Here is a 17,498-nt window from a genome sequence, read left to right on the forward strand (position 1 = left end):
AGGGCCCTCTGCACAAAAAAGAACAAATTAATATGGTTAAACACTTCTGGAAGATTGCAGTGCAGTAACTGTACTAACACAGCAACATATTTAATGATAGTTACCTAATATGTCTCAAGAAACAAACATTATTTGAGGCTGTCCTGATAATTTAGTGCATAAAACATCACAAGCAATTGTTTTTGTGGTGTTTGGGGGTGTGGTGTTTGGTTTGGTTTTAAATAAAAAACTCACTATATTCATACAAAATAACCCCCCAGATTAATTAGGACTGAGAACCACATGGGCATATGTGGCTAATAAGAATATTCAGCATTTCTAACAGTAACACCAGAAAGACAAGAGAAAGTTAAAGATCACATATATGCCTGAAAGGGTCCAAAATGTCCAGATAACTTGTCAAGTGATTTTTTTTTTTTGGTAAGGCCTGAAAGACCAGCCACATATTAGGCAATTATCTGAAAAAAAGGAAAGCAAGACAGATATTCAGCATTTATTTTACCAGAACTTTCTCATGGGATTCTACCACAATTCAGACCACAAGTAACGACAGAAATTGGCAATTTATTTTTTTTTCTTAAACCTCTCATCTGTGTTACAAAACAAATAACTAGGCAGTATCTTTTCCTCACTGAATTTCAGTATGAGTTAAAAGAAAAAAAAAAGGAGTGACAGTGAATAAGTTCTGTTGTACCTCTCAGTCATTCATCATCTTTGGAGAAGAAGAAAAATCTTATACTTTCTCTGTGTGGCAAAGAAATAAACCTGGACAAACACAGGGGAATTTTACCATCACAAAAGTTACCATCAAATTCCACTAACACAAGTTAAAGCTTCAGAGAAAGAGAATGCATCCAAGAACATTACTCCACAGTAACCAAATATGGCTGTCTATAAAAAAAAAAACCAAAACAAAACCATTTTTTAAAAGAAAACTTACTTTGAGTTTTAGCCAAACCAAAATTGGTTTGGGTCAAACCAAAATTACCCAGCTAATTTCTCAGGTGTTCAACCAGAAACTCAGCTTTTATGTTTTTATACTCAGCATGACAAAGGGGCTGTTGGGATTTTTGACTATCACACTCTGTGCAGCAAGGAATGGTTTTCCAAGACAACTTCCACTGCTCAGAGGTGTGACACAAAGATCTCAGTTTCCCATGACCTGGGTGCTGCTATCAATATTCTCACAGCATCAAAGTACTACAACCAAGTAGACAACAAACACAACTGTAACTTGCATTTCTTGGTCCTTTTCAACTTCTGATGCCTCTGGCTCATCATCACCCTCAGAACTGCTGTCTTGGAAACGTGGATCTTCTTGCCATGTGACTTTTACAGGTTTTATTGTTTCAAGTATGTAGGGCTCTGCAATAATATTACAATTAAAAAGAAAAAAAAGCAGATTATTCTTCTACTTGCCAGTAAAAAAATCCTACTTCCAAGTGACATACTTACACTGGAAAAGGCAGGTTTAAGAAGGAGAGAAACCTCCCCTCCCAGGTTTTCTGAACTACATCTCTGCTCAGGTATTTTCCACTTTGTTCTAGGGACCTCTTATGTATTCTGAAAGCTTTTTACTGCATTCAGAAGACACTGAAGTCAGCAGAAATGTGGGGACCTTGGGTTTTTTGTGTGTTTTTTTTTCTTTTAATATTTCAGTTAACTTCACATGGTTTAATTTATTTCCTGCCTCACTAACTGACTTGATTTAGCACTTTTTAATCTTGACTGCATAACAATTTCATCTTAGTTTAGGACATCCCAATAATCATGTGTCACTCAGTTTCAATTTTCTAAAGGTACAATAGTAAAATTAGGTAAACAATAAAGTGTTCTGGAGTGTTCTTGGGGTCAACTCTAAGATTTTCTTTTGCTCATACTACTACATTAACACACGTTTTACTTAAAATCTCGTTGGGTTACACGGAACTTGATTTGACTTGTAGATCACCTTTTCCCCCTGTTTCAGAACTTTAGTGGATGGCAACAAGCTTTTCCATGACTGTTCAAAAAACCAATTAAACAACTGTTCTTTCTCCAAACATCCCTCTCAGGGATGGAAGCTAAAAGTGCATCTTGGCAAGAGTAAGTGAAGACCATACTGATTCTGCCTCATTACTGACTCTGGCCTCTGAAAATCCCCTGGATTCAGAATTTCTGTGCACCATATCCCTCTGCAGTGCCTGACACAACTGACCCACTACAAATGGCACTGTTGGGCGTGTTCTGCTCTTACCTTCTTTTACGCTCGACTTCTCTGTGTCTCCAAAGAAGGAAAACTTGAAGCCACTTGGCTCCTGAGCTGCATCATTCCCAGATGTAGGTCCCAAATGGTCAGGTGAGGCACAGTCCTCTGCATCATCCTTGTCCCAGGGTATTTCCTCCTTTCTTTCTGATTTGTTCTTCGAGGATCCAAACAAGTCTTTGAAATCAGCAGCAATATCATAATAGATTTTCTCAGATACTTGAGGCGGTTTCTCACTCTCCTCCTTCTTCTTCTTCTTCCCTTTAACTTTACTGAAATGAGATTGTTCAAGGGCAGGAACATAACACATCTGTTTTTAAAAGAAAACAGAGCCCTCAATGTTTTCCTAAACTTCTCCAAGCACACTGATGAGTTCACTTTTAAGGGTAAGCATTGGGGGGGAAACATCTGAGGTTTGATTCTAAAGGCAGGAACAAGCCTCCTTTTTAATGAGCCACATCCTTAAGGGAGTTTTCACTTAGTATGTGATACTAAATGATGATATATAGAACAGATTTCTTTTCTGGCAAGAGAAATGTTAAGAGCTAATATGCTCTTCTCACAGATTTGCAAATCTTCAAGTCCATGACTTGACCTTTCTCACCTTCAGTGAGGACAGGAAATGGCACACAGAGGGTAGATGGACTAGCAAGAAAAGACAACATTACAGGTTGGTTTTAGTGCTCACAATTCCTGCTGTATGTTCATTTTAGCAATCACAGAGAGAACTAAAGAAAAAACAGTAGTGTGCATAGTTTCAAACTCAGTCTGCTGCTAAAACCATCTCTGCACAGGAAGAAACATCACAACTATAGCTACCAAGCTGCAATATTACCTCTCCTTTTCTGCAGCACTTGGCTTCCTTTCAAAAACTGCATGGTCCTCTCTTGTGGGATCATAACGAAGGGCATTGATATCTCTGTGAAAACAGGAAGGAAAAGCCATGAGACATTCTGAAGGCCCAACTGAAAGCCACCCCAAACCTCTACAGCAGGATCCAAATTCACATCGAGTTCTTTACCAGAAAACCTCCAAAATGTAACTGGCATTTAGAAAATACCTGCTAAGCAGTCAGTGACTGAGAAAGTGCATTAAATACTGACTTCAAATACAGACAAGGAAGGAATTACTTTTCTCAGCCAATTAGGCAGAAATTTTAGTTAGGGAACAGTGGCAAAAATTAAGCCTCCCTAAAACTCCTTTGCTGATGGTGGATGAGTCATACTTGAATTTCTTGGCACTTGTGGCTGTTTTATTTGGCTTAGGCTGTTCCAGGTTGATGTTCAAGAGGCTTCCCAGTATTTGCAGATTTTTCTTTTTCTCTGCAGCAAGCTCCTCTTCCTCATCTGCCTTCAAGCTCTTTGTCTCTGCTAAGAGAACAATAAATACATTACATTTTCCCTGCTAAGCCTGTAATATTTGATGCATAATATCACTACAGTACTAGAAGAGCTCACATCCATCAAAACACATCACTTTGTTCATCTTAAAGCTACTTAGAGGCCTTTTCCCTTGCACTGTAGAAAATCTTTGATTACAACAGTCATGGGTATCTATTTCACATGAAAGTCAGATCAGTTATTTAACTTGTTCCCTGCTTATACCTCATAACTGTGCAACTACTCTGCCACTGACTGATGCTCTAGAGAAGATCACATTAAAGCAATGAAGGGAGTAGCAGAACCAGGCAAAAATTTAAGTTTCAGAAAGAAATTGTGAATCTTGACAACTGGGTTAAAATTTTCCTTTTTTGGGGGCAGGGGGATATTTAGGTTTTTTTCCCCTTTATCAGTGTTTCTGCTTTCTGCTGTTAAATTAAAAAATAAACCTTTCTAAGGCTGCCAAATCTGCCACAGACTGCAGGATGGCTACAAAACAGCTTAAATGAATGTAATGGTCAAAAAGGTGAATTTACTAAGTCACCACTGTTTTTCCATGTGGATAAACACAATCTGTATAATGCTGCACTAAAAGCTGTTTTCAAAAGTTGATTTATCAGCCACACACCCCTCAGCTGTTACAAATACTTTTGCAACACAGTCCTTTAAAAGACCCAGCCACCAGCATTTACTGTGCACAGTCACAGCAGAGTTGGGCTGTGTTCTTTAAAGAATCACCAAAGAAGCAAAAGCACTCCAGGAGCTGCTTCAAAAATTGAAGCTCCATGACATGGTTCCACTACCCCCAGGAAATATGGCCAGGTTTACCTTCCTCCTCCTCACTGTCACTCTCCAGGAACCGAGCGTCCATGCGGAATCTTTCGTCGGTGCCAAATCGGGATTGCAGCTTCAGGAGCTAAACAAGAGAAGCAGATGCTCTTAAGCACTGGAGCAGGAAATCAGCAACATTCTATAACTTTTTTTTTTTTACTATAATTAATGGTAACATACTAATAACCTTCAGCTCCTGAGGCCTTTTCCAGAAATTTCTTTGCATACAAAGACGGCACCACACGTTATTTCCTCCGTGGCTGCTCCTTCCCCTATTTAAGGGAACTCTATTTTATGTTCATAACAATCATATTCAGCAGTAATACAAGCCTACAAGTTATGTTCTTCTGAAGTGGCCTTACAGAGACTTAGAAGAAGGAGAACTCAGTTCCAGCAATGGGTTCACTCACTTTTTCCCCAGCCTTGCCTTCAAACTGGGGCTTAATTTTGAATCGCTCATTGTCCGTGTCGTCCTGCTCGTCCTCACTGCTGTCAAACAGTTTGCCTGAAGCTTTGGGAGCAGATTTATCCTTTGTTAAACAAAAAGAAAAAAAAACACAACAGAAAATGAGCTGTTCACATAGGTCTGAGGGTATAAATCAGTACCAACTTTGTTTGTGTGCTTTCCAGTCTACCTGAAAAAGTGGATTTCCTGCACAACCAACTCACTGATCCACGTGCTTCAGATCTTATCCTGCATACACACCTTGTGAATTCTGGTTTATAATCATGACTGTGAAGTTTTACCACAGGCAGAATTCCCATCTAAAGGGTAACTCAGGTTTTACAATATGAGATACTTAAGTATAAAAATCTCCCTGATTATGTCAAGGGAGATCAATTTAAAAATATCAATGGCTAATTAAATCATGAGAATGGCCCCAATCTTACTACCTTTATGAGGAAAAAACCCAACAAAAGCAAACCCAGTGGTTTAAAGCTTTAGTAGAGATGTGACTAAAAAATGTGATATACAAGAAGTTCTATTCCAGAAAAAACAAAAGTATTTAATTGTACTGAAACCATGGGAGTAAAACCCTGAAGAATCTGCTAAATCAGAGTAAAGAAGCAGCAGCACACAGCTTCTTTGGAGCTCAACATCACTTTAAAAACAAGATACTGCATCAGATTGTTTGTCCAGTGCTGGAAAGAGCAGAGTAGTTCCATTCTGCTCAAGCCAAAACTCTTCACCTTCCTTTGACTAAAAGCAGAGGAATTTCAAAACTAATTACACAAACATTCTTTTTCTTCTGAAGTTAGAATATCTTTTATACAAATCTCAATCTCCTTACAAATTCTCCAAGCTCTCAAGCTTTATCAGATAGACAGTTAAATTCTTTCAAACCTGTCTGATGTTACAAAAAGAGGAATCATTCATGTTAATTCAAAGCTTACCTACTTTTTTCTGACACTTCACTATGATAAAATACAGTCTTCAGAATAAAAGGCATAGTCATACAGGTCTTTTTCCTAATAACACTTACTTCTCCATGCATATTTCCCAAACTTCCATCTTTTTTCAACGTCTCACCCACTTCAGCCTCATTTTCCACATCTGAATCGAATACGATGTGTTTGTGCTTCCCTGCTGCCTGGCTATCCTAGGAAAGGGTGAAATGGCAAGTCAAACATAGCAAATACTTGCTGCAGTCATACAGAAGTATCTAAAAGGCATTTCCATGACACCTGCTATTCCTCTTGCAACTCTAGAGGCATTCCAGGGATTAGGCATGCACCACTTTGTGTACGCTCCAAACTGGCAGTGCATCAGAAAATCCAGAATGCCATCTTTAAAAATCTTAATCCACACATCTTATTTACCCTTTCCCTTGTACTGTGGACTATTCAGATAGAGGTTCTGAGTGTAATTACCAGGTTTGAAAGAGCTCCTTGGATGAGTTTCTTCTGCAGTTCTCTCTCCCTGTGCCTCTCCTCCAGAGCCGCCAGCCTCCTCTGGTTGTCCTGCACTTGTTTATCTCTTGTAGGTCCCTTTGAGGCAGCAGCATGAAGACAAAGCTCCTTATCTTCCAGAAGGCTTGCCTTCCCATTCTCACATGCATTAGCTTCACATTCTGCATTTTTATTGCTTGCATTCCTCTTCAACTTTTTGGAAAGTAGTTTTGGGCTCTTCTGTTGCCGTTTCACGTGTTTGTGGGCCCCTGAGGCGTCACTGTCCCCGTCACTGCTCCCACTGTCACTCTGAGCAGGGCTGGCACAGGCAGCTCCCTGCTCTGAACTCTGGGCTTGTAGAGAATTCCCATCCTTGTTCTTCCCTTGTAAACGTGGCCTGGGAACAGGCTGATGTCTCTGCTCTGCCAAGGAGGCAGCACCTGACAGTGCCTCGTGCTGCTCACAAGGCACGTTTTGTGTCTCTTCACTGCTGGCTTCAAGTGAACAGAATGGAAGGTTCCTGGGCTGTCTTTTAGATGACTCCTCCCCAGAATGAGACACACAAGCTTCCAGTCCTAAACTTCCTACAGACCCCTTCTTTAACCCAGTGCTGTCCTTGGTTGCCTCTTTTACACCAAGGGACCCCATTCCCCTGAAGGGCCGATACTTCAAACGTGAATTATTTTGCCCCTTGGAGCTTTCCTCCTTCTCCTCCCCTGCTAAAATATCAGCCAGCACATCTTCAGGACAGATGCTATTTTTTTTAACTGCAGGGTGAAAATTAGAAAGTTTAGGTTTATTTACATTACCCTTAGGATTTTCTTCAGCACTGGACAGACCAGAACCCTGTGCACCATCTGGTTCCTCTGCAGGTGTCCCAGTGCTTTTGGCAGCCAGTGCTTTTAAGTCATCTAAGGAAAGGTCTAAGCGGTAACAGTTTTGCATCATGGACTCATAATCAGAACTGGCTTCAGACTCCCCTTGCTCAGACTCTGAGTAAGAGCTCTCACTATCACTTGTCTCTGCTGAACTCTGTGAGGCAGCAATTTTGGATTTTTTAGTTTTCCCCTTTCTTTCAATGTGTTCTTCTTTTACATTTCGAGTTTTCAGTGAGGAGTCATTTGCCAAACTGCTTTTTTTGTTAGTTAATATTTCTTTATTTTTCACCTCCACCTGTTTAGAATCTTCTAACCTTGTAGTTTTGCTGCTGTTTGGATCTGGAGTTTTACTTTCAGCAATAATTTCATCCGTATCTGCTGAATCATAACCATTATCATGTTCCATGGTCTCTTTGTAACTTCCTTTGATAGGTTTCTTCATGGTATCTGGATTGCATAAGGACCAGTGACTACTGTATTTTAATTCAAAATCATCCCCAACAACTTCCAGGGGGTCACTTTCACTCTCAACATTCCTCGCTTGCTGTTTTTCTTTCTCTTCCTTCACCATTGCTCTGATCTCCTCTTCAGAATCAACCTCACTGTCAGAACCACTCTGAGCTGCCACTCCATTAACATTGCTTTGATGTGCCAATAAACCTCTCCCTGGTGTTTCACCCTCCAGACTCCTCGATGGAGGCAATTTAGACTTGTCACCTGCTCTGGGTTGTGCTCTTTGACCGAGCTGTGCTGAGCTGGGGTGGTTTGGATGGGCCTGGCCCCCAGAGGACAGAACTGCTGCTCCATTCAGGGCCTCCCTGCCCAGTTGCCTCAGTTTTTTCCGGGGTTTCTTCATCCCAGGGAACTCTGCTGGTCGCTTCCTGCTGGCACTGGCATCTCCCCCTTCCAAGTGCCAGGTGAGCTCAGCCACAGGAGCTGCCTGTGCCAGGTCTGGCTCCAGCTTCCTCAGGTTATGGCAGTACTTGGAGGGGTCATATTTCACAATGTGGGTCTGAGTTAAGGAAGTAAAACAACAGGATTCCTCCAGCAAGCAGAGTGGAGTCTTTATGGACAGGCTGGATTCGGTGTGAAAGGACAACAAGGAGTCTTTGTTGTCTGGTGCCTTTAAGCCACTGACTTGCAGTGAAAGAAACTCAGCCAAACCACACCAATTACTGTGAGATTTACTTGGAGGATTCAGTAAATGAAGTCTGACACAGCAGTCAAAATTAAGACTGTTCAGCAACTGTTTCTCCACATGACAAAATGAGGAAGGGAACTGTGCCTGTGCCCAAACAATAGGAAAAGGATATTTTACTTTTTTGCTGATTCCTCAGGTGCAGGACAGGCAAGACTCTGCCGAATTTACCAACAACCCACTTCTAAAAGAAAAGAAAAATAATCAGTGTTAAACAAAGAAAGAGTGGAAGTGACCCTGTAATAGAATAGGATGTTTATTCTTGGGTAACAAAACCACTAATATAGAACCATCTGTGACCAATTCTGTTTACTTTGTTAAGTGAGATATGATTGTACTGTGCACCTTAGCCAGCTTCCTTCTCAAAAAGAAAACAAACCAAAACCAACCAAAAAACCAAATTTCTACAACCTGCAAATAAAGAGTGATAATAAAGAAGTAACTTTCTTTACTTTACAACTACTATTTCTAATATATGGCTTCTGGATTATGAATTAACAGTGAATGAATTATGAATTAACAGACAGAATCACTATTATTTTGCTCTCTTCCCCTTTCCCACCAAAACCAAAAATCCCTTCAAAACCATTCTGTGCTTAGCAAATAATTTTGGAAACTTTGTAGAAAATATAATTCTTCTTGCCTTAATTTGCATGTTTAGTGATTTTATTCTTACTCTTGCAAGCTTGTGCAGACCCTGACCCTGAATGTGCTGAAGCACAGAGAGTAGTTCCTGACAGCCCAGCCATCAAAATAATTAAATGCTGTATAAAAATAAATCACATATTCTCCTTACAAGCTTTTAAGGGTGACATGAATGTATATTATACTATATACTTATGTAAATTCCCAACATACATGAGGAACAAAGCACTTCCTAATTTAACATGATGAGAGGACAGTGGGATCAGGATTATGTCATTACAAAGAAGGACAGGAGCCTTCTCCTTGTCTCCACATAAGGTATTTCTTCAGCCTATTTTTCACAGTTTGGACTGTCACCCTTAATAATTAAGATTCTTCACACAAGGCATAGAGATTTGGCATAAATTTAGATGCACTGAGCTTGCTTTCTGCTGGTTTAACTCTCTCACCCATCTACCCCACCATACCTTGTGCTCTGGCACCTCTGTACCTGGTACTGCTTTCATGTGGAAGTCCACAACTCCAGTCTTTTTCAGTGATTCCAACAGACAGGTTTGGTTATTCCTCTGTGGCTTTTCTTTCTGCAGCTTTGCTTCCTCCCTCTCTGTGGCAAGCCTGCACCAAAAAGTACATCCTGCCTGAAAAGCAGTGCTGGGCCAAAGCCCATGTGCTAAATTAGAGCTGGCAGGGACCCCCTCCCATGGAACAGCAACCACTCACTGCTCAAGGACTTAACATCCTGACATTCCCTTTAAGGGAATAAGGATCTAAATCATGTTGCAGCATCAAATGTGCATCAACACTCCACCAGTGTCTATCGAAACTGTAAAGGAGTGTAGAAGATGAAATAATATATAATGTTATTATCATAATGTAAACAGATAAACCGAAAAAGACTGAGCAACAATATATATTTTTAAAGCCTGATTTTTACCTGTGCAAAAAGCTTTCTTTGGTCAACTCGATTTGCAGTGTTCCCCCTTTCCATTTTGTTTTATTTAGAACTGACATGCCTGCAAAACAAAGAGATGGGAAATGACTATTTTCTACATTAAAAAAGCATAGCCCAGACTTCCCTACACCTCCTTCTATGCCAGGCTGAGGTTTCTTCAGCATCTTACACCTCACTGCCCACCTGGTTAAAGTCTGTGTCTGAAAGGTACCCCTAAAACTGCTCCTTTAAGTAGAATTAATAAAACAGATTGAAACAAGCTCTGCCTCGACCACACCCTGATGTGACAACATTACATGCATTATCAGCAATGCAACTTGGCTCAAAAACATAAATAAGTGAAAAATAAAAAGATGTGCTTACACTTCCTAAGATCTGCATCCGAAATGCTGACAGTGACGTAAGCAAAAGTCTTCATAGGGTTCCCTGATCAATAAGAAACATCCAGTTAATTTCCACATCATTTCAGTGTTTCCTTTAAAACTGAAAATGAAGCTATTTCCTGAAAATTAAAGTGTCTCTGGAGCAAACATTCCATTTCGCACTTCAAAGTGAAAAGCAATGAACTTATAAAGGATGAAGTAAAACCATTACCCTCATCATCTTTCCTGGTAATAATCTCTGCATCCGAAACACGCCCAAATTTGCCAAATCTTTCTTCCAGTTCAGCTTTGGAAACCGTGTGGCCAAGCCCCCCAACATACAAACGTTTGGAAACCTGCTCCTTGTCCATGCCGAGAAACCAAAGTATCCCTCCGGGAACACACACTGCTTTCCTGCAGGGAGACAACAACAGCTCAGTGACAGCGGCACTGCGGGGTTACCGCCAATGGGATGAAAAATTACGGACAAATCATCCCCCCCGAAAGCCACGAGGAACCTCACGGCGACGGCGCTCCCTGCTTTGCTCTGCAAACCCTGTGCTGCTGCACTCACCAGGGTTTCGGGTTACTGCTTCACAAACCTTTAACCACATCACTGGGTGCGCGATAATTGTAAGCGGTTCTTTACGATATAACCCAAGCGTTCTCTGAGGGTGAGGCGAGACCCACAGACCCGACTATACTCATAGGAGATGCCGATGGACCCCCGGCTGAGGGCTCCCCCGCCCAAGGGGTCCCGGTCCCGGTCCCGGTCCCGCCGCCCCCGCGGCTCCCCCCGCGCTCCCTCACCGCTGCCATGTGCGCTCCTCGCGGCGCCACTCAATTTACCTTCCCCCCAGCGCCCCTCACGCGGGAAAAAAGGGTTCCGCTTCCCCGGGCAACCGCACTCTGACAAGCTTCATGTTTCCGGCCGGTCAAGTTATGGTGGGGACACATGGGCTGGGCCCTCTGACTGCGGACGCTTTGGGCGTAACCAACCGGGAGGAAAAGCCGGGGGCGTTTTCCGCAAATACGCGAGCGGAAATTAACCTAAACAAGCGAACGGCTCTCAAAGTAACGTTTTTGCCTTTTGTCTCTAGTACGGGACTCTGAAACCGGGCCCCCAGCGGCTCCGTCGTTTCAGAAGGAGCGGGGAGGAAGGCGCGGCCGGTGCCCCGCCCCCCGCTCGGGGAGGAGCTGTGGTAGCGCCCGGGCGCGCGGTTTGAAAGGCGCGGGCAGCGCGCGCTGGGTCCGGGTGGTGCTCGCGCCCCCTCAGAGCCGAGTCCGGGTTCGGGGCTCCGCTCCTCCCTCACAGCCGGGTCCGGGTCGGGGTCTGAGGGCTCCGCTCCTCCCTCACAGCCGGGTCCGGGTTCGGGGGCTCCGCTCCTCCCTCACAGCCGGGTCCGGGGGCTCCGCTCCTCCCTCGCAGCCGGGTCCGGGTCGGGGTCTGAGGGCTCCGCTCCTCCCTCACAGCCGGGTCCGGGTCGGAGTCTGAGGGCTCCGCTCCTCCCTCACAGCCGGGTCCGGGTTCGGGGCCTCCGCTCCTTCCTCACAGCCGAGTCCGAGTCCGAGTCCGGGTCCTCCTTTCTCCGCTCCCTGAGCGCCGGGTCCTGCCGACCCCTCTCAGAGCCGGGCAGGTATGTAGCAATGTGGAATATGCACTGTCAATGCACAAGCATGCATAAATATACACATTTATGCGGTATATCCACACGTGTGATATACGTGCACATGCTTAGGGTGAGGAGAGGTGTTTGCCTGTTTGCAGAAGTTTTTATTTACTTAAAAATAATTAATTAATGGGTATTTGTTTTCTGGAGTTAAAGCTCTTTGCGGTCACAACAAGTCTTCTGCAGCCTGGCGAAAGCCTTTGGTTCAAGTAGCTGTAAGCAGTTTGTGTGTCCTGTTATTGCTGTTAAAAGAGGGGTCAGCAAAAGGGTAAAAGTTCTGGGGTAAAGGGGTAAAGTTCTGGCTGCTGAAATATTTTTCTTTTTTCCCCACCGTGCTCTTTATTATGACCATAACTTTCCTCACTGTGTCTAGTTAAAAAAAAATCCCCCCAAGCTAATAGGGTGCGTTAAAACTTGATAACTTCTATTCGTTGCATGTTGGCATTTAATGCACCAAATTGCTTCAAAATGTCAGGGTCAGTCATGATTAGGTACAATCTTGGTGATTCTTTAATTGCATATTCTTTATTTACTCACTGAGTTTCTAGTGCAAAACATGTTTTAATGTTATTTTCTTATAAGTCTTATTCAGATGCTCTTTCTTACGAAATAAACCAACAAAATCCTATTCCCCCCTCATCCCTTTTTATTGAACAGTGTTAGTGTGGATCTTGCAGGTACAGTAGGGATGGTTTAAGAACACATGAAGTCAACTTATGTTTTTTTCCTGGTTGAAAATATTAATACATCAGTGTCAAGCTGCATAATATCCTCTACAGTCCTCTGAACGTGTCAGGTTATTGTTATTTTCCCTGAACACTGAGATTTATTTATTTTGAATTATTTGTGAAACATGGTTGCAGTTTGTGCCTCTTTGCTGGTGTTTAACCAAAAGGCAGATCAGGCTGCTGTGTCAGGGACAGCTGTGCCTCATCTCACCAGCTGAGTGCTGGGTGAATTGGTCACAGCTGGATCCCGGTTTTATATCTGATTAGGACTGGGTTTTACCTGTAGAGCAGTTTGTTGTTCTGTTACAGCAAATTTAAACCAGCTGCATCTGCTCCTGGATCAAGTCACGATTAGTTAAAAAGATCCTTAAAGATCCTTTGACCCCATTAAATTCCTAATTTAACTTTATCTTTGGAGGCTGTGCAGTGATCTGTGTCTTAAAATTACTTCAGCTTTGATTGGATTTAATTAATTCTTTGAGGAATCAATGCAACAAAATTACGATTTTTTTTTTCAAAGCTAATATCTGTTTTGAAGAAAACTCTCCTTTTTTTTTTCTTTTTCTATGTCAAGTCAGAGATCAGTTCTCTGTCCCATCCCTGCTGCTATCTGGGAGCTGCCTGTGTTCACAGGTTTGCCAAAGGTATGATTTCTCCTGCTGGTGATGCTTTGAGCTGAGTGAGTTGTGTTTTGTAGGAAGGTTTGTTACATCCAGAATTACGGAACAAGTGACTTTTCTGCTCTTGTAGCATCAGCTTGGGTGGACTCTCTAGGGTTTAAGCAGGTGTTAAGTTGATGACAGGACACTGTAGCATTAAGGACAGTTTTACTGCAAGCTTAATTCTGTTTTCAAGAATTCCTGTCAAATTTGGTTCCTAAGAATCAAGGTTCAAATATTAGTTTAATCTTCCATAGCAAACAGAATTCTTTATGGAGGTATAAATTACTGTAGGTGTCAGAGCTCCCTGGGATGTTTAAAACCTGTATGTACCAGTTTTTCAGTTTTCAAAACTGATAATATCTAATTAATTTGTCTCATTTTAAGTAGGGAGGTAGGAGAAACAATTGCCTAATGTTACATTTGCATTTTTTAAAAATTAATTCTGTGTTTGTTTGTTCCTGAGAAATATAGTTATTTTGTTTTGTGGAGTAACACTGATTCTGAGAAATGGACAACAACGTTTATCAAGTTTATGAAGATGAAATCCAGGCACTGGAAGAAGAAATAAAACTATTGACAGAAAAGTACGAAGATATCCAGCAAGAATCCACCTTTTTTTCTGAGGAGGAGATATTGAAGTCAATGTATGCCTTTTTTCACACATTGCATTAATAGTATTTCTGTGTCAGAATTGTTTGGCATAAGGAAAGTCCTAACACAGAGGCAAAAGCTTATTTTTACAGTGCTGATCTTGTTTAGAAAATGGGCTATATAGGAAAAAATGAAAATAATAAATATTTGATCTGTCTTTGCTGCCTTCTGTTGGTGGTTTGTGGGTTTTTAGGGTTTTGCTTTCTTTATCCTTTACAAGGCAGTCTGAGCATGATGTCAGGGGTGTTACTGTGTGGGCCCTGCAGAGCTGTTGGCTGCAAAGGCCACGTTTCCATTGTGCCCTGTCAAACAGCTCAGGGGGTGTTTATTTGGGAAAAAGGGAAAAAAAGAGAGAGGTTGGGGACATGCAGAGGTGTGACTCATTATGTGCTAAAGAAGTGCCACGTTGTGGCTTTTAAATGCCATTATTTAACTGATATTTCATAGTAAATGTATAATCCATGGATAAAATAAGTCATTTAGATGAGTAAAGGCATCTTAGCTCATTTTTGTTGGCTGTTCCTTGAAATGGACACTTGCACCTCCAGATTTGTAATAAAGGCTGTGTCTACCTGGCAGTGAACAGAAAGTGTTTGTGTCAATCTCAGTAGTTTGCTGTTCCCAGCAATATGATCCAACTGAGGTTTGACTCTTGAAAACTGATCTTGATCTGGAAACCATCAGATCACATTTCAGATGCCTCTTATTTAGTGATATTGCTGTACTGGTGGGACAAAACCTGTTCTCACATCCAGCTCTTTTGCCCTTTTGATTTTATTTTGTTCTTTTTCCATTCTAGAAAATCATTCCAAAGAGAAACGCAGGGAGAATCCAAGGGACATGAATCTCCATCAGACCTGAAAGCTCAGCTTGAAAGTCTAGAAACAGATCTGTCCTTTCTGATGAAACTCACTGGTTTTCAGTTCACAAGTCATTCCAAGAAAACAGTGGAAAAAAGTAAGGAGTTTTGTACCCTTTTCTGTGCTGAGAATATCGGTGCAGTTCATTACATCTGCAAACCGCAGTCGGTGCAGCGGAAGGGCCTCTCATCCGTGTGCGTCCGCTCATGCAGGAGGAGATTCCAGCTGGTCTGAAACCTCTTCCCACATTCCCCACACGTGTAGGGCCGTTTCCCACTGTGAATGTGCTGGTGTCGGATCAGATGGGAGCTCTGCCTGAAGCTCTTTCCACATTCCCAAAGGTGTAAGGACGTTCCCCAGTGTGGATGTGCTGGTGGGTGAGGAGGCTGGTGATCCACCTAAAGCTCTTCCCACATTCCAAGCACTGGAAGGGTTTCTTCCTGCTGGGAGGCTGCTCAGGGACCACCAGCTCAGAGCTCCCCCTCAAGCTCCGGCCGCCTTCCCAGCACAGGCTGGCTCTTTCCTCCTCAGAGCACCCTGGGCTGGCTTTGGAGCCCCTCCTGCGGGGGGATCTCCGGCCCTTTTCCTCCCCGCTGCCTTCCTGCGCCGGGGAGCCCTTCAAAACGGCCTCTCCCACCAGGGTCTCACGGGGGGATTTGTCCTCTGGGCTCTCCCTCCTCAGCTCGGGGCCTGGGGCAGGAAGCAAGAAGGACAGGCAGGGGATTTGCCTCCGGCCCACAGGGAAGGCCAAGGACATCCCCCCAACTCCGGCCCCGGCAGGACGGCGGCGCCAGCGGGGTTGTCCTGCAGCCGGGGCCATGCTGGGCTGACAGAGCCAGCACAACACCCGCCCAAAGGGACACTGACTTCCTCCTCACCTGCCTGGGGGGCCCAAGGCATCTTCCTCTTCCTCGCAGCCTCCTCCTCCATCCGCCCAAGCTTTGGGAAGGACAAATCCTGATGGGGGGAAAACAAGGGCTGAGTGCATTGGCTTGGGGGTTCCTCCTGCCCAAGTCCATCTCTAGAACTCACCGGACATCCTGTGTCCATAAAAACCTCCAAAACACCAAGACTCAGCCCAGAAAACCCCAAATCATCGAGATTCAGGCAAAAGCCTATACGAAAGAGTGAGAAGACTCCTGCCCCCCCAAACTGAAAAAAGTTGAGATTCACCTAAAAAATACTCTAAAATATGAAGATTAGCCCAAAAAAATTCTCCTAAGATTTCCCCTTCTCTGGTTTCCCCCCTCTAGGGTTCAGAGAGTCTCCCCCATCTGGGATGCTGAGGGTTCTACCTAGAGATGCTGAGAGTGTTGGGGGTCCCAAGAGTCCCTTCTCCTCTGATTCTCGCCTTCGGGATGCCGCATTCCCAGAAATTCCCCCTCTCCAGGTTCTCCACTTTGTTGTCCTAGGGGATCCCAGGGGTCCCCACTGTCCAGGCTTCCCCTTCTCTGTGCCCCCCCTCTCCAGGCTCTCAGGACTCTCGAAGCTCCTCCCTATCTCCAGCCTCCCTCGCTCTCCAGGAATCAAGGCATGAGGACACCGAGGCACCCCCACGGCAACCCCGCTCCTGCTCTCCCCTCAGTCACCCCTCCCACCCCTTTCCCATCAGCCCCCCAAGTTAACCAGCAGGGGAAATGAACTCAACTCAAAGGAGAGATTATAAGTCAGAATAACAAATTATTAAAATAATACAATAAGTACAATTATACAAACTAACAATTGGTCTTAACCCACAAAACCCAAATGTATAACCCAGCACCCTGGGGCCTGAACAAAGTGGTGTTCCTTGGGCCCCCCCCTCCCCCCCGAGTCCAAAGTAAAGGGAGAAGGGAAAAAACCTGCTGGTGGGAGAGCTGTTGCAGTCTGGTCAAAAGTGGTGATTGCAGTCCAGTTGAGGGTGGTGGTCTCAGTCGGGTTGAGAGCGATGAGCTGCAGTCTTCCTCTCCTCTGGGTCCCACGAGTGGTAGAAAAGTTCTGAAACTCCAGGTTTATATATTCTCCAGTTCAGGCAGGAATGGTCAATCCTTCCCACAGAGCGGGGAATTCCATAAAAGGAATGGTCAATCCTTCCCTCAGAGTGGGGAATTCCATAAAAGGGTATGAGGATGCTCAGAGCGGGGAATTCCATAAAAGGGTATGAGGACAGGAACATCCCCCCACAGGCAGGCCCTCCCCCCCCCCCCCCTTGACAAGAGTTTCTGGGAAATGGCATGGAGGGCCATAGAATACACAGGTTTGGGCTATACCTATCCAGTGATGAATCGGTCCCAGTTGTTCTAACTAGGACACCACTGCTCTAATTCCAAGCCAGAAAAAGCCCAAACCCAGAACTCCAGACTCTTATTTGTCCTCCAGTGCCCACCCCAATCCCAAACCTGTATTACCAGTATGAAAAGCCAAGCTTTAATCCTAACCCAGCCTAAAAATCTCTTCCCCTAATCATGAACCAGACACTGCCAGCAGAACAACAAACCTCCCAAAGTTCTGTCTACTCCCCACCCTGAGCTCTAAACCCCAAGCCCTGACCATTCAGCACCCCCACAG

General features: G+C 43.7%; 2 protein-coding genes and 1 long non-coding RNA gene across 3 annotated transcripts; 1 reads left to right on the forward strand and 2 right to left on the reverse strand.

The window, feature by feature from the left end:
- Positions 1-771: 771 nt before the first annotated feature.
- On the reverse strand, positions 772-10,751 carry LOC127461931 (nucleolar protein 8-like). The gene is made up of 9 exons (XM_051770132.1): positions 10,613-10,751; positions 6,328-8,360; positions 5,940-6,056; positions 4,866-4,985; positions 4,453-4,540; positions 3,471-3,612; positions 3,081-3,164; positions 2,237-2,517; positions 772-1,365 (listed from the first exon to the last, which is right to left on the reverse strand). Exons 1-9 carry the CDS (start codon positions 10,749-10,751, stop codon positions 1,193-1,195), a joined length of 3,177 nt encoding a protein of 1,058 aa, XP_051626092.1. The 3' UTR covers positions 772-1,192.
- A 1,184-nt stretch (positions 10,752-11,935) lies between these two features.
- On the forward strand, positions 11,936-15,014 carry LOC127461918 (uncharacterized). Its single transcript, XR_007900231.1, has 4 exons — positions 11,936-12,017; positions 13,353-13,422; positions 13,912-14,084; positions 14,891-15,014. It is a non-coding gene; the product is annotated as an uncharacterized LOC127461918 (long non-coding RNA).
- On the reverse strand, positions 14,845-17,125 carry LOC127461913 (zinc finger protein 497-like). Its single transcript, XM_051770119.1, has 3 exons — positions 16,793-17,125; positions 15,830-15,908; positions 14,845-15,641 (listed from the first exon to the last, which is right to left on the reverse strand). The coding sequence occupies exons 2-3, from the start codon at positions 15,879-15,881 to the stop codon at positions 15,250-15,252; spliced, it is 444 nt and encodes a 147-aa protein (XP_051626079.1). The 5' UTR covers positions 15,882-15,908; positions 16,793-17,125; the 3' UTR covers positions 14,845-15,249.
- Positions 17,126-17,498: the final 373 nt, after the last annotated feature.

This window comes from Manacus candei, unplaced genomic scaffold (assembly GCF_025592945.1).
Source record: "Manacus candei isolate 608988 ecotype Guabito, Panama unplaced genomic scaffold, ASM2559294v1 h1tg000115l, whole genome shotgun sequence".
Classification (NCBI taxonomy): domain Eukaryota; kingdom Metazoa; phylum Chordata; class Aves; order Passeriformes; family Pipridae; genus Manacus; species Manacus candei.

Bases quoted from the DNA above. Each gene is read 5' to 3' on its own strand.
- LOC127461931 (XM_051770132.1), bottom strand. From the start codon at position 10,751: ATGGACAAGGAGCAGGTTTCCAAACGTTTGTATGTTGGGGGGCTTGGC. The intron at 6,057-6,327 runs GTAATTACACTC...ACCCTTTCCTAG, and splicing joins AAGGAGCTCTTTCAAACCTG to GATAGCCAGGCAGCAGGGAA. The intron at 3,165-3,470 runs GTATGACTCATC...CTGTTTTCACAG, and splicing joins ACAAGTGCCAAGAAATTCAA to AGATATCAATGCCCTTCGTT.
- LOC127461913 (XM_051770119.1), bottom strand. From the start codon at position 15,881: ATGGAGGAGGAGGCTGCGAGGAAGAGGAAGATGCCTTGGGCCCCCCAG. The intron at 15,642-15,829 runs GTGAGGAGGAAG...TTCCTGCCCCAG, and splicing joins GCCTTGGGCCCCCCAGGCAG to GCCCCGAGCTGAGGAGGGAG.